Source organism: Rhipicephalus microplus, chromosome 3, assembly GCF_043290135.1.
Source record: "Rhipicephalus microplus isolate Deutch F79 chromosome 3, USDA_Rmic, whole genome shotgun sequence".
NCBI lineage: Eukaryota > Metazoa > Arthropoda > Arachnida > Ixodida > Ixodidae > Rhipicephalus > Rhipicephalus microplus.
In genome coordinates this window covers 274360126-274376995 of record NC_134702.1, presented here as the reverse complement: position 1 = coordinate 274376995, position 16870 = coordinate 274360126, and the positions used below count along the sequence as shown (strand labels likewise).

Below are 16870 nucleotides of genomic sequence, written 5' to 3'. Positions count from 1 at the left end.
CATAGCTCTTGTCATTGATCATAATTTCCTTGATGTTGCTGTATTCCTTCGCATTGGCCAAACTAAGTGTGCTCATGATCATGGTATTTTGTCGCATGTTGATTCTGAGAGTATCTTCCCCAGCAATGTCAAGCTGTACTTTTGCCGCTCGTAGAACACAGTCTCTTATGACCGCCAGACTCCGTGGCGTCAAGTTGAGACCTCCTCCTGGGCGTATTACCACCTTCTAATCGTCTTCTGGTAGTTGCGGTCCCTATGGCACTGGCCGGCGATGCAAAAAATCCTTCAGTCTCCGAGACGCCTCCATGAACGCACCTCCCGCGTTCTTGGCTGGTTCCGCGTTTTTCTTGTCTTTTGCCTTCTTTCGTCGTTCATGGGCCACAACCCATCCTTGAGTGTCGTTGTACTCTTTGGGAGACAGCGTCTCCCCCTCAAGTTCCACAATATCCATTTCGCAGGCTTCGAACAAGCCGGGGGCCTGGCTTGTCGCCTAGTTGCCAGCGCGTCGATGGCAGTGCGTCGGCACTGCGAAGGCGTAGCTAGGGCGACGCCGTTGTGGGAACTTAAAAGAAGTGTCACGGCTCAAAAAAAAGTAGGCCCACCTGGTATATCCTGTCATCGGACGAATCGGGTGATCGTCTGGCGACAGCTGTGATGGTCTTGAATCCCGTGGTTGTCCTTATTCAGCCGCCAAAGTGAAAAACTGGCAGAGCCCATTCGAGGCTTCCGAGTGGCTCAGCCCCCTAGCGGCAGACATCAGAATTCAGAGCACTCGCGTTTCGCTATAGCGTCGCTGGGCCCAGCGTGCGCGTGCGGCAACGATACGAAGGAACACATTGGGCCTTTTTTTGATGCGCTCGCTGCCGTTTTGCAAGCTGCACGTAATTTGGTTTCACGTTACGTCAATGAATGACGGAATATATGATTGGGGCGAACATGCTAATCCTGACACGCGTGTCATGTTGTACACGCGTGTCATGTTTGCAGTTCGTCCTGTTTATTGTGTGGTTAGTAGACTGAATGTAAAATGATTCTAAAACAAGATGGGCAGATAAATGTCTTTCCTTGGCGATATTGTTTGCTGCGTCCCAGTCATTACTGTGGCCAGTTTCTTTGTGGTGTTCAGACAAGGCATTCGTAGTTGTGTGGCCCTTGGCGACGTCGTTTTGGTGTTGTTTTAAACGCCATTTAAAATTCCCACTCATGCCGATCTACGACACGTCCCATCCCCCTCCCGGTATCCTGTAGATAACTACCGGGAAATCCATGCGCTTCAAAAGATCCTTTGCGCAAACTAACTGTTGTCGGAGTTTTCCAGTAGACACGTGGGCTACTTTAACACCATAGCTTTCGAAAACTCTTGCAAGCGCCTCGTTTGTTCCCGCTGCGTAAGAAAGCGCTGCGTGCTTCACGCATTTCCTTTCGCCGTTTCATGAAGGGCTTACATGCTATACGCACCTGAGTCCTTAGAAGTTGATCAGGGTAACCACTCACGAACCCTTTCTCACCCTCTGCAGTTCTGGCGTACAGATGTTCTCCGCTACAGAATTCTTCAGAAGCGGTACCTAGGAGCCCAAACTCTGAACACCTTTACATACATTAGCAGGATTTATCGGTGTCTTTACAATGAGCTATCTCGTGGTTAAATTTGAGTTGTCGCATTGTGTGGGAAATTGGAGAAACGATGCTCACCCATGACATAACCAACGAATTGTCATACCAAGATTCCCCGGTTCTGTTAAACAGTAAATTCACGCCTGTTCAACAAGATTATGCCAATGGTCTGGCGGATCCTAAATGTGGGCATAAAAAAACTCTTAAAGCTCATTTCTTGAGCGAATAAATAATGATCACATGTACTGAGTTCTTCTAGTGCTCTTTTTTTCTTTTCCTGTTTATTGACATAAAAACATTATTCTAGTTCAATTTTTACTACTCATGGTGGCTTTCGCTGCATGTTTTTATTGTCGGAATGAACATATATTGCTTTATTCAAGTATATTACAAAATAGTAACCTTAAGTACTAAAATGTCTCATTAGTGTCACCTATTATCACAGAATACGTTCTGCGTAACGTTTCTACCTGTGTTTTTTTTTCTTTGGTTGACTTAGATATTTTTACGTTTTGGTGCTTATGTATGTGATCATTCTGTAAAGAAGATTCTCTAACCTTGGAACCCTCTTCTGCATATGCGTAATGCTGTAGCAACGCTATGCAAAATTAACTTTAATTTGATATGATAATTTTGTTAGAAACAAACGCATGCGTTCTTCTTAGTAGCTTAGAATGAAAGAAAGCTGTTCTATTTGGTACGTTTACAATCTAAAAGAGAAGGCGTGCAAACACTGACACCCGGCCCCGCCGCGGTGGTATATTGACTAAGGTACTCGGCTGCTGACCCGCAGGTCGCGGGTTCGAATCCCGGCTGCGGCGGCTTCATTTCTGATGGAGGCGGAAATGTTGTAGACCCGTGTGCTCAGATTTGCGTGCACGTTAAAGAACCCCAGGTGGTCGAAATTTGCGGAGCCCTCCACTACGGCGTCTCTCATAATCATATAGTGGTTTTGGGACGCTAAACCCCACATATCAATGAAACATGGACACCCGAAAGCAGTCAGTACTTTACAAGTGGTGGGGTTTGTGGCAGCTCGACTATTTTCTTCTGTCCGGGTTTACACGCCCTGTCTTTAAGTCGGAGACTAAAATATACGATAGCGGGATATTTTAGTCCCCGACTGAGTAATGCGTCCTCTTCACACCGTTCAATCTTGTTCAATTATTTTTAAACGCAGGAGGTGGGGGCACTTGCTTTGATTCTACTCCTTTGTTATGTTTGCCACTTCTATTTTGTGCAACAATGTTGCTGGTTTTGCACGTGACGTCAATACTGAGCGTGCAATAAAAGTTTATCTGATGAAATTGTAATCCAGATTTCGAAAACACCGTTGTTTTATCAAAATCTAATTATACGAAGGAAAGAGAAATCATGATGAAACAAGCGCAAAAATACACACACACAGGACACAGACAAGTGCTTACTGGCCACTGAAAGTTTTATTTCGAAGCGAACACTAATAAATACATCACACGCATGTACGTCATTTCCGACTTACCCTGTCATCCCCAACAACGTGATATATTAAAATATGCACGCCCCCAAAACCGGAAACAAACACGTGTCAAGAACAAAAAAAAGAAAATGTAAAAAAAAAACTAAAAAACTAAAACTAAAATCAAAGAAACAAAAAACGTAACACAGAGAAAAACACTGGGTTATGTGACGTCCACTGGGTTTTGAACGTCACACAACCCAGTGTTTTTCTCTGTGTTACGTTTTTTTGTTTTTTTTTTGTTTTCTTGTTTCTTCAATTTTTGTGTTTTTTGTTTTTGTTTTTTTACATTTTCTTTTCTTAGTTCTTGACACGTGTGTGTTTCCGGTTGTGGGCGCGTGCTTATTTTGTTATATCATCTTGTTGATGATGACATAGGAAGTCGGGAATGACGTACATGCGTGTGAGGTATTTATTTGTGTTCGCTTCGAAATAAAATTTTCAGTTGCTAGTAAGCGCTTGTATGTGTCCTCTCTGAGTGTGTGTATTTTTGCGCTTGTTTCATCATGAACCTTTACCAACACGCCACACTGGCAGTCATCCTAAAGAGAAATCATAGAAGCTTTCACGATGCGCTGGCTTGACGAAGACAGGTGTGTTAGCGTGCCATCTATTCATTTGTTGAACAATGCATTTGATTTTTACGTTGAAATTTTAGATAGTTCACAAAAGCAAATTTGATATCACACAGATGGTTGTTTCTTGTAGTGGGCAGTGCACAGTTTTAAGTTCCTTCTATCCTTTTTCCTTTCACCCTATACATATTTTTCGAGTTTCCATCGAACAAACAGTTGTAAGTTCGTGTTCGTGCTTGTCCTACCTTTGCCTTCATGTCTCTTTTTGGTATGCAATTTAGTGTGTTGCGAGTGTCAACCAAAAAACAAGACTGACGTACTTTTCATCCGACTCCACGTAGCTCACGTCGTCATCCTCTTCGACTGTGTACTCCTCCTCTGGCTCGGCTGCACAGAAATTGCACTCAGCACATTCGTTCATGTTGTTGATATGAGATGGTCAAGATACGCAGTCGAAATACGCGAAGATCTAGAACAAGAAATGAGAATGAGTGGTATGATTTCTCTTCTACAAGCTGTGTGTGCTTGAAAGTGTAAAGACGCTCTAACGTCTCAACATGTCCCGTTCCCTTCCCCATACTTTATTTTTTTTTCGTTGCTCGCACTGTCATCATTCAAAAGAAGAGACCCTCGTACTGCATGGAAGTGCAATATCGCTGGTAAAGCACTTCACGTCACACTGCCACGTACCGGACCCCTAAATTCTAAGCACCCCTTTTTATACGAACAACGAAAGACTGGACTGGCCTTCCTCAATTTATTCTTGTCATCATTAAACCTGAAGATGTCAAAAAGATATCAAGGAATAATTGATATTTTCTGTGGTTACATGTTGACAGGAGATCCCCCCTGTGACGTTGCAGAGGTCAAGAATACCTGCGGGGCGTGCTCAATACCCCAACTACCAACTGGCGAGGACTATTTTTCGTCACCCCTCTCACTCATTTGTCGGAGTGCTCTTGCGGTGGTTTGGGCTGTTTACACCAGGAATGCTTTTCTTTTTATGAGGGAAATATGCTCACAGCCCTCACGCCTTTTTATTCTTCACCGCCTGCGGATCCCCCTAGTTTAAAACAGTTTTTTTTCAGTGTCACTAAAGCTTGAGCCCAAGTAGTTTCCGCCGCTGCTCCACTCTGAGGTGCTATTTTCTTATTCTATTTAGGCGGGCGTTTTGAACTGACACAAAATCTTTCTGAATTAACGCCGATAGTAATAATCATACGATGTGTTCGAGCATCTACGGTATAGTTTGCGCCTTACCAGACGCAACGCTACAAATTAATTAAAAAAAACTCAGACAAAACTTTTGATATCAGGTGTCCTTTAACAGGGATCATTTTCCATAGCTTCATGGGGCCAAACATATCATTGTCGTTTTTCTTCCCTCCAACATGCACAAAATCAGGCCATTCGCATTATCACCTAGAGTTGCCTACGCTCCCATGTTACTGATTCGTACCGAGAACTAAACATAGTGAAAATTGACAACCTGAACAAACTTGATGTCTACACATTAACTTATGAAGTGGTTAGAACTACACCCTTCTAAAACTTGTTCTCATCCAAGGCCTTTTAATTCGAACATAACCCTATTTATCTCAAACAAGAACTTTATAGTTCCCAAGGTGCGCACAACCTATTGTTCGCCATGACTAGCTTTGTTTTAATGGAACTCTAGAATTCTTCGCCATATGATATTAGGTGTGCATTTTCTGCTTCGTCGTTCAAAGATGAGCTTCGAAAATTACTGTTTAATGAGTAGCACCATTTATTGAATGATCTTTCAATACAACTATAAGTATGTCGTTGTCATTATTATCTGCTTTTTATTATATCTCTGGACAACATTCTCCCGAGAGTTTTGTTTTACACAGTATAATTGTTAGAATGGACATTTTTCCGAATTTTTTACTCTGTACTATGACTAATATGCTGCATCCATTGTGATGTTAAGTAGTATTTCCTTTTTACCATCATAATAAGGTCCCCCCATAGTGTTTTCACTGTCGGACCTTTTCTTGTAGCAAAATGTCTATATGCTGCTTATGTTTTGAATACTGAATAAACTTCGAACTTTAAACTGAGACACACACGCACATGCGCGCAAACAACCACTCACGCAAATACGTGCACCGAATGCAAGCTGGATAAGGACATGGATAGATACGGCAAAGAGACCCTCACATTCCAGTCTTGTTGGTTGAGTCCGCAGTCAATGCATTCTGCGAAACGAAAGCTCCGGCGTAATCACTGCTTTTAACGTCACATCTTTGGATGCAGCAACAAACTGGGAACGCCAGCTGTTGCACAGTAAATTTTGTTTTGCTCTTGCGTTATTCTGATAATAAATTAGATCATTTCAGATGCGTATCACCACTCACCCGTAACCCTTCTGTTCTCTTCCGATTTTGTCATTCTTTGACTACACTCAAACATCTTAGAATCACAAACACACAGCTGAGCGTTAAAAAAATGAGGAACTGAAAAATGAAGAGACTATAGCCACAAGGCCGAAGCGCACGTGCGAAAGAGTGGAATGTAAACACAGCGTGCGCAAGCAAGCTTTCCTTCTGTCGCGGAGTTGGCTACACGCAACTCAAGCACGTAATGGTTCAGGCGGCAAGTCCCAAGGACGTCATCGTTCGGAGGAAAGAAGGAGATTAGTCTAAGACGCGAAAACTCTAATGAGGGCGCCTCACGACCTTCCACTCTCTCTTCTCAACGCCCCACTTTTCTTGTGAACACGCGGAAGTGGTCACTGCTCTGCAACAAATTAACAATATACAATTGCATGGGAAAGGTACATTCTCACGGCGTATGCCGAATTCATTTAGATAAACGACGCTTCTAACAAAATAAAATATTCTTTCAATCCTTTCGCAACAGAAACAAAAGAAGAAGAACTTGTCAATATTTACGAATATATTTTGACGTGAACGCTTTAAAGAGCTCGTTTCCATAAAATATGGCATGGAAGTCGTTGGTTGTGAGCAAGAAATCATCTTCGGCATGACTAAAATATTGAGAACGATGCGATTGAATAAAACATCCGGCGTCCAAGCGAGCATCAAACCAGGGTCGTTTGCGTGGCAAGCTGATGTTCCGCCGAACGGCCACGTGCCAGTTTGTGAACACACAAAAAATAACTTGCTCTGCTTGGAAATGCAGTGAAAGTAACATGCATTTCAAACACATGCCTCGAGCATACAAGCTGCACAATACAACATATAATAATGGAGTAATAATGCATGGTACAAGTAGACGGACTTAAAACTGGGCCAGCTACTGGCAGTAGTTGAACATATTTTCAACACAGCGCACAACAACGCGGACACAATACGCTGTGGTTTTTCTCTTCTTCTCTTCTGTCCCCGTAGTCATGCGCTGTGTTAATATGGTAAAGTACATTGTACAAGTGCCCATTGCCAACGGGTGTCAGAACACGGGATCATCATAATGACTTCCTGGTTTTATGCTTGTAACCCTTACACACAACCCACATGCAACTACGTTTGTGCCCTTAAGGTCACGTTGTGAGTGAATAGCAAGTTATAGAAGGTTTCATGCACTAAGTGCTTCAAGTACGCACTACGAACAGAGTATTACTATCGTGTACAACCCTGAAAGGCGAAGCTTTAGGGTCACCTCCTTTTTCTTTTGCTCATTATCGTCACGGGGTCGTGACGTGGACGAAGGTGGCAGGCTAAATGTTCAGATGAAAACTGTTTACTGGGCCGAACTTGCGGCCGGTAAACGAAAGTCAGATTACAGTAACAAAGCGGCACCGATAGCTGCGAACAGAGCACCGGTTGTCGGTCGACTGACCGGCGGTGAAGTGCATCCGTATTTACACACGTGCGGTTGAATATTCTAGCCTTTTCGCCATTGGCCACGTAGGTTCCAAAATTATCTGTAATGTCCGCGAAGTGGGCGTAATCTTAAGAAAATGATCTACTACAGCCCGGAAGCTTCTCAAGCTCTGCAGGCGCGATTCGTGCTGAGAACTACTGACAGTGCAGCAGAACCTGAACACAACTTGAAAGTATTGTGGCAATATGTAATTCTTCTTTTTCTGAATAAAACAGTACGTATCAACTATATGTTCGGGGCACGCGAAGGATGGCCGGTCGGTAGACGGCGCCCGACGAGAAGGAAAGTTAATGAAAAGAGGCTGCCCATACGTGGACAAAGCCGTTCTGCTCGGAACGCGTCTTTGTCGTTAAACCCCGTGAGCCTTTGTTCACCACACCTTGTGCTGAGGAGTCACCCAGACGGCGGTAGCGCTCTCACGGTGAGCCAGACTGAGAAATAAGTGGTCACTGTTGCTACATGGCCCCCGACAATATAATGTGGCGCCTTGCTGTAACGATACGTGTGGCTGTACACCAAAATCATGTCTACTAACGCCAGACAGCCGACTGATATGCAAGCCGTCTAGACAGGCTTGTTGTCGCACGAAAGTATCATTTAGGCTGTACGCCGATGACATGACGGAGTTCCTCTTAGCCGATTCTCGGATGATAGCAAAGTGTGGGAACGCAGAGGCGGAGACCCATCTATGAGGAAAGGGCATTTGTTTGCTCCATTGGTGGAGCATCGAGTAAGGGTTCGTCCCACGAGACTGTCTCAGATGAGACGTCAGGTATTTAATAAAAAATGAAGAGAACGGGAGCTTGGTGCTCGCGAACGAGACCGGTATAAGCATGTACAGAGGTCATACTTAGCGCAGACTCTGATCCAAGATTGATACTACATCGAGAAGTTGGTGTAGATGTGTGGAGTATAACGAAGGGCTCGGCAACTAACGCCGACGTTAATAATAATACAGCCCAGAGCTTACTGTGCTGTCGGTTTTGTGGCCAGCCCGGCCTTTGTTTGTGGATAAGTGTCAGTGTGCAAATTTCAGTTTGCAATAAGTGTCAGTGTCAGGTGTGCAAGCAGTTCAGTACTTCAACGTGTCGTCGTGATCATCTGAATCACTGAGATTACATCTTCACTATCTTTACTATCATTCTTTCAGTTTTTCGATGTCCCATTAATTCATAACCCACAAAAAAAGGTAACTCAAAGAGGGCTTCAGAACATGGCCACAAAAATAGAGCCAAATAAAAAAAAAGCCGGAGCACGACTGACCTTTCCAGAATAAGTGCGGATATCTAGCGTCAAAAACGGAAGTATGAGAAGTAACAGTTGTCATTGGTTTTGTGGGAGACTAACTTTTGTGCATGACAAGTATGACAAAGTTATTTTGTGAAATCTCCTGACGAATATGCTCGTCCATGGTCGCAAAAGAGTTAAAATATTTTAAATTCATAAAAAAGCACAAAAAACGACCCGGCGTACACGAAGAAGTACACACCGCAAGCGCTACTAACGAATTTATTGAAAAAAATTGGAAGACACGCAATATATTTTGCAACCACGCAGGCGTGAGGGATACATCCGGCAGACTACAGGGGGCGCTAGGCAGAAATCAAAGACCAACAGTGGAAAAAAAGAGAACGTTATAAGGCAAACAAGACAACACACGTCTAACTAACGCAGTCACTACCACATTTGTTGACAAAGAAAGCTTCTAAATATTCACATGCTTTCATGTATTTTCTTCTACTCATGCTCATGACATCATGAAAACTCAGAGAGCATGCAGAAGCTTTGCAAGCGCACAAAGATGCACACACATGTCCCATTATTCACGTGCTCACTCATACCGACGCACCGACCAGTTTTCCCTGCGTAGACGTTGCCACATGACAGGGGAATCCTGCATGTGATAATATGCAATGCGCGGGAGAGAAACCAGAACTGAAAGTGTCGTGCAGTGCCACAGTGCGTTTCTGTAACCGAAACTCAGACTTCGAGTGTTGGCCGTGTGGTGGCGAAGATGTGATTTATTCGCGTATGTGTACTGTGATATCGAAGACGAAGACGGTGAAAGCTCGTGAGCCACGGCCTTAACATCACATCACATCGCTTTAACCACATAGGTAGTTAGGGTATTAGAAAAAATACTTTACATTAGAATTATGAAGTTCATAACAGATAATGCAATACTCAGTGCGTGCCCAATTGGATTTAGACCAGGTTACTCTACGTGGTGGGCGCACGTTAATTTAGAGGCTCGTATAAAGCTTGCTCGCCACAGGCGACAATATGCGGCCCTAGTAAGCCTTGATTTAGCCAAGGCATATGATAGTGTTGAACATGCTATCTTTATCAATGCCCTAAAAGACCTAACCTTCCCGCAGTAGAAAACAAATTAGATTTACTAATTTTTAAAAGACAAGAACTTGTATTGCTCCGAACGTTGTGTTTCCACAGCGAAGTATAGCTAAACAAGAGGTGGTTCTCCAGGCTCTGTTTTATCGCCAGTGCTATTTACCATTCTGTTAAGTTCAATACCACTGAGTGATAAGGTACAAGTATTTGTATATGCAGATGATGTAGCGTTTTCTGCATCTGACTGCGATATTCATTTACAACATTCGACTTTACGGTTTTATTAGGCAAAATTGGAAACCTGGTTTCAGAAAATTCATGTGAAACTGATCGTAACTAAAAGTGCTATAATAGTTTTTCATTGGACGTACCAGTTACTATATTCTTCAGTGCCATCAAGAAATAATTCCCCAATTTAACCATAATAAATATCTGAGTGTTGTGTACGATCAAAAACCGAGCTGGCGCGATCCCATTGAACATATAAAATGTAAGGGTACACGCGCTGCTGGGATGATAGGTAGGCTTGGCCACTTCCATTCCAGTCTTCGCAGAGATACGCTGATCATGATTTATCGCATGTACGTTCGTCCGATTCTTGAATTTTAATGTGTACTATTCTCTCGTGAACTAGCATTCAAAATAAACCCCTTGATTTTCTTGGAACGGGAAGCTCTTCGAAGTCGTTTAGGTGTGCCAAAATTCACAGCTAACAATGTTTTGTATCAAGAACATCGGATACCCACTCTTGCTAGCAGATTCCGTAAATTAACAGTTAAAACCTATTTAAAATTTTCTGAATCCACTTTAGGAAGGCGACAGTTTATGTTTTTTGCCGAACCCGCTATCTTTATCAAGGAGCATTGATCCCATGTATATAAACCCCAAGTGGTATTTGTTCAAACACTTCTGGATGCTTCAAATGCTAATATATTCGAGATCACATCATCTGACAAACCAATCGGCCAAGTGCAAATAGAATTTGACGATATCTTCTCAATGAATGCTAAACACTTGCCTTATAAATATTTGATTGGTTCATTAGAATAACACCTGTCTCAATTAGGTTCTAATATAGTAATTGCAACGTATGCATCCCTGAGTGGCAAAAAGGCAGGTAGGCATTTTTTCTCTCTAATTATTCTTGTCATTTTCATTACGCCTCCCAGATTATACACCAGTATTTGAAGTAGAATTAACGGCCGTTATACTAGCTCTTTGTAAACTTCGAGTGACTCATTCGACAGCTGTGGTAGTGACTGACTCGTATTCCGCGTGTTCATTTTTATCATCGTGTGTTGTGGTGGCGAAGGGGATGTGATTTATGCGCGTATGTTATGCGCGCTGGTTTGTGATTTAGATTCGGCAGTTCGAGGTGCAGCGTTCGAGGCAGGTCTACCTCGTTGGGCTTCTAGCCCATAGGTTTCACCCCGGCCACGTCGCTACCTTTTTACCAACTGGTTGTTCGGCGTCCGCTAGCTGACAGGCCTAAGACAGCCGACGTGGCGTTCGACCCGCTCTACCGCTGGACGACTGGTCCAGGAAAGCTGGCGCATAGTTCCTGTGCCGGCCTGCCTCTTCCTGAGTCAGGGTTCCTGAAATCTGGCCTTGCTGCGCCGGTCTAGGGGGCTAGCTTGGATCTTCGGGCTGCACTGCTGGTGCTCAAGGGCACAACTACATTCCTCCACAGCACATCTGTCGTCGACTCTGGTTAGCCGACCGCAGCTTGAGCGAACAGAGTTGTTACCGCATGCGTCGGCACCGCATCAATGGAACTTCGCCACCACAAGGTTTCGACAAGACTACAACGACGGCCCAGGCAACAAACGTCGCCAACCTTAACTGTATGCCGGACGTTCTCTTTATTTCCGTAACTTATCAGCGTGCATGTTAACCCTAGTGTGTATATATGTACAGGTGCGAAGTGTAAATTATATCTGTGACGTGTGTTTGTGTACTGGTGTACTGTTGACTTCTTTCTGGACCGTTCTTGCCCCAACATATCATAATAAACTGGCAAGCCAGCCAGAATTCGGTCGTTAAACCAGTGAAAGAAGACAGTTGCGCTCGAGTGCAGACACGTATGTCAGAGTGCACCATGGAACTAGATAACTCACCGTTGTAGCGCTCCTTCTAGGCTTCGTAGGTGCAGAACTTCACAAGTGTATTGATGCCCAGCAAGCTATAGGCTATGAGATGAGAAAGCTTTTGATGGAGAGGCCACCAAAAAAGCTCACAAGAGGCAGCGCGAAGTCGCTAAAACTTCAGGAAGGAGCCAAGAATGTGCCTGTAGCAGCAAGTGATGTTTTGCCTACGCCTTGCACCTGCTTCTCTGTGAATTCACAGAACTTACTGTATTTGTTTGAAAAAAAAAACGCGATGATATGCATGCGTACCTTCAGCGTTTCGATCGAGGAAAGACCGGACGAAATTTTGCCTAACGGGACACGCTTTAACCGTCATCAGCAGAAGGTAAAGAAACCGCTACTGCAGCGATTTCAATTTACGACTCAAGATCATCAGAAGTTCAGGAAAGCATGAGCAGCAGATGGCGAAACTGGGAAACAGTTAGCACCAAGAATTTTCAGCTGTTTCGACCAGTCGATCCGACCCTGAAACCCACTTTTGCCAAAGTCAATAAAGAGTTCAAATTAGGAAAGGGCCTCTACTACAATTTTATTGAAGTTAAAGGATTGCTTTATCGTCGCGACCGCCATGCGACAGGCAGATCGTTTAGACAAGTCGTCACTCCGAAACCTTTCCGAGAAGGCATCCTAAACATTGCTCATGCAAGTATTATAACGGGACACCAGGGCATCAAGAGAACTACTGACCGCGTTCTCGAAGAATTTTATTGGCCTGACCTGACCGGAGACCTCAAGTCAAAGAACCACTCAAAAAGGGAATGCCGAAAGAAATGCCAAAGAACCACTCCGCAAGGGAAAATGGGAGTTGCACCACTAGGCAACATGCCTCTTATCTGGACACCTCTTGAAGGGATTGCGGTTTTCTAATCGGCCCCTTTCCCACAAGATCAGGCTGTGGGAACCGATATGTCCTAACATTATTCAATTTTGCTACTCGGTATCCTGACGCTGTAGCAGTGCCCGCAATCGATGCAATTCACTATGTGGAAGCACTTATTGAGATTTTCTCTCGTATCGGCTTGCTAAAGAAAATGGTTACCGACCAAGGGGCAAGTTTTACCTCAGAACTGATGAAAGATGTTAGTCGCCTTCTCTCTGTGAAGTTACTGAAGACGAAGCCCTATCACGCGATGGCGAATGGTCTCCTAGAGAAGTTTAATGACACCTCCAAGACAATGCTGAAGAGAATGTGCCAAGAGAGGCCTCGCTATTGCGATAAGTACCTCGCCCCACGGCTCTCAGTCACGTATAGGGAAGTCCCACAGGCAAGCCTCAGATTCTCTCCGTACCAACTCATTTACGGCCGCCACATTAGAGGACTACTTACCGTGTTGAAAGTGCTGTGGAACTGTGGATGAATGAGGTGCTTGAATCTGAAACGCGGATGACGTACACCTAAATCTTCGATCTGCGCAATCACCTAGACGAGACTTTCAAAATAGCCCACGAACAGCTGGAGAAGGCTCGGGCGAAACAAAAGACCTACTATGTCAGGAAAAGTCGCCCAAGGAAGTAATGCTCAGGCAAGAAGGTTTTAACTTTGCTGCCGACCGACTCTAACAAGCTTTTAATGCAGTGGAAAGGGTCATTGCCCAAAACAATGACGTTGTATATGTTATCGAAGGTTGCAGAAAGAACAAGATCTTTCGCACAAACATGCCGAAAAAACCGGGACAGGTATCAGTTGTTGCAGAGACCCATGGGAGTTTCTCTGAAGAGGAGCAAGTAAAAAAGCTGCCAGTGGTGTTGAACTTGCATTCCACACAGTTACGCTGGAACGTCTATCTATCCACGCACGTCACTGCTGATCAAGTTCAGAAGCTGCAGACATTTTTCCAGGAGCATGCGGTCTTTTTTTTTTGTAATTACTAGGAAACTGGTGCTAGTGGAGCGTTCGCTATGTCTGACCTCCGACAAGCCCGCCCATGTGCCACAATACCCTATGGAGCTTTCCATGTTTTGGAAAGTGTTGTGACAACGCTGGAGCCGACCCCTCCAGTCGTGCTTAACTGCCATTCGGCTGGCTATGTGGCTTTGTAAAACCACTAGCCCAAAATTTGAACTAGGTTATCGTACTCCCCTAAAAAAACAGCGTTTGCAGTGTCTCCTAGTGCGCTTCAGCGTACTGGACGACACTGGAAACGCTGTACAGTGTGTCTCAGTGTACTGCAGCGCGCTGCAAAGCTGTGGGACACACTGTATGGCGTGGCCAGTGTGGCCCAGTGCGTTTCAGCGCACTGGGCGACACTAGCCAGGCCGTACAGTGTACAGCGCCCACCAGTGTCTTAAAGCGCGCTGGGTGGCATTGGTTACGCTGCACAGTCTATGCCGCACAATAATAACGTTAGCGGCACATTGGAAGAAACTAGGCGCGATCGGCGCACTTTCTGTAAGACTTCATATTGAATCACGAGACAAGCGTAAAATTTAGCGAACATGATGGTATTCTGATCTATGTGCTACACATATATAGCTTCAGCTTTAGTGAGGCAATGAATGCGCGTATGCTAAAGCATTATTATGTCGAGCGAAAGGGTAAGGGGCGCCACCAGGATTTTGCTTTGAACACCAACGACAATTGTGTTCCTGCAAAGGGGCAGGAAGGCACAGAACGTATGCGTCGTGTTTTAATTAAGCTCGCTATCTTGGGGAGGGGCGCAAAGGGGGCGTGAAAGAATTTCGAGAAAAAAGACTCCAGCCCTCCCATAGATGCCCCTCCTGGCGTGGGTGCACTTTCTTTGACGTTTGATCGACTTTCGTCAATGTATTCCATAAACGGCACCGATAGAACTGATAATTCGCAAGCAGTATGAGAGTAGTATCAGTCTGATAATCAGGACCAACTGACTCTAGCAGTGAGTTGTTGCGGCTGGTACCGTAGAAAGCTGCACGTCTCCAGCAGAAGTCATCCGCTGAAATGCCCGTTCTCGGTGTTTTTAGATTCTGATTTCTATTGTCGATGGTGAAAATATCACCACTCATGGGCCAGTTATGATCTAAAGTACCATTTAACGATTATTAGATTACTTCTAACTGATTATCTACACTTTTCACAGCAACCGTAGCACAAGAAGTATGGCCCTAAGTTTAATAGCAGTTCCGACTAGACAGAACTGCTGCGGCTGTCATACGCGGAACGCGAATGAGTAGGACATAAAATACTTCCGCAATATCGAGGGACGAAATCTACAGTGCTCAGTCAGCAGTTAAGATGAACGCTGTTTTCTACATAGGTATGACTAACCGCATAGCGAGTCACTACGATTGCAGTAACACATCTTCAGCTACGCGAACAAGCTTTGTGGCTAAACGTGCAAGATGGATGTGATCTAAGGCAACCCACAAAAAATAAGCCAACAATCACCTGTTAGTTTGGTGCGAGCAAGAAGAAACGAAATATTGCGTATGTAAGCATAAAAATCAAAATATTTGATGCCTGAATTTTTTTAGGAAGAAGAAAATACACACAATTCTGCTTTTCAGGTGGGCTGAACTGTAAAAACTGACCGTTAGAGGCACGGTAAAGATTGACGTAAATCTCAAGAATGTCTCTCAGTTCTTAGGAAGAAGGAGGAAATAGCCTCGGAGGCCAGCAGACGTAGTGCTGTTATTGTAGGTATGGATACAATGTCCTTTTTCAGTGGACCTTATGGAAAAGTCTAGATGTTGGCTGCTCTGATTAATTAATTTCTAGCCGAAATGCCACTACCAGGCCACTTTTTTCGGGGGCACGATATGTTGACAGAGAGCCTAGGTGCGTGTAACTAACATTCGTTTTTTTTCATAGTTCGCTTTTAATCGTTTTACTGTGATATGAATACTCTCGACGTGTTACCGACATCGGCGTTGCCGTAACGCCTCATATAAAGTCCAAATTGATAACAGCCCCCCGGAAGTTGTGCTCTAGCCGCGGGTAAATGAACGCGAGTGAGCACTACGAACGCGGCTGAAGCAAAAGGGAAGCAAGCCGATCCATCTCAGTCGCACAAAGGGCGCATGCAATATCACCCGCGTGTGAGGCATGTCATTGATTCATACTCAGGCAGAGAGCAAACGCTCTGTCTGTGTTGAGGATTGCCGGGGCCACGGCGAACAAGAGGGAAGCTGCCTTATAACCGAATGGGAAGATAGCCGCCTATTGGAAACTTCAAAAATAATTTCTTTCATGAAACAAAAATTGCAATGAAAAAACTTGGAATATCAAAAGAACTGCCTAATTGTTTTCCAGTTGTATATAAATGTTATCTTTAATTAGACCATCACATGGTGCCGATTGGCCCCAATGTGGACAAAGTTGATGATTTTGGGAAATTTGTGATTTTTTTCTCCTAAATTTTTTCGACTTGAGGGGTGCAAAGGTACTTTTTTGCAAAATATACCTTCTATGGAGTAATTATAGTTGCTCAGATATTTATTAAAAGAGCAGTAATGCAGTATAAAAACTGCAAACATAACCCTTCTCGGCTAAATTCTTGTTGGTGTATGTGGCCAAAACATTGCACTAATAATGATTAGCATAAACACCTTGCACAGTAGCCATTACTTATTATATAAACTAAATTTGGTATTGAGAGAAGTGACACTTTCACGAACAACAGCCATACGACATTTGGATAAATTTCGCAAGCACTCACGTGACCACAATTTTTTTTCTTCCTGAAATATTCTAGTTATTCACTGCTTTCATTGCAGTAAATCAGCAGGCTATTTCTTTGAATCGATTTGAGGTGGTTGCCAAAATAGCTGGTATGTTTGGCGTGGAATGACCCCACTACGAACGGCAGTGGCAGCAAGTAATGCTCCCGGCTTGGAGCTAA

The 16870-nt window shown here is 44.1% G+C and overlaps 1 protein-coding gene across 2 annotated transcripts in view; it reads right to left on the bottom strand.

The window, feature by feature from the left end:
• The window catches only part of LOC142804275 (uncharacterized), a 324814-nt gene that overhangs the window by 217924 nt on the left and 90020 nt on the right, over window positions 1-16870 (bottom strand). For both annotated transcript variants that reach the window (XM_075891025.1, XM_075891026.1), the window contains exon 4: window positions 4008-4074. In XM_075891025.1, the coding sequence (XP_075747140.1) occupies window positions 4008-4074 (67 nt within the window). The remainder of the gene's footprint in view (window positions 1-4007; window positions 4075-16870) is intronic.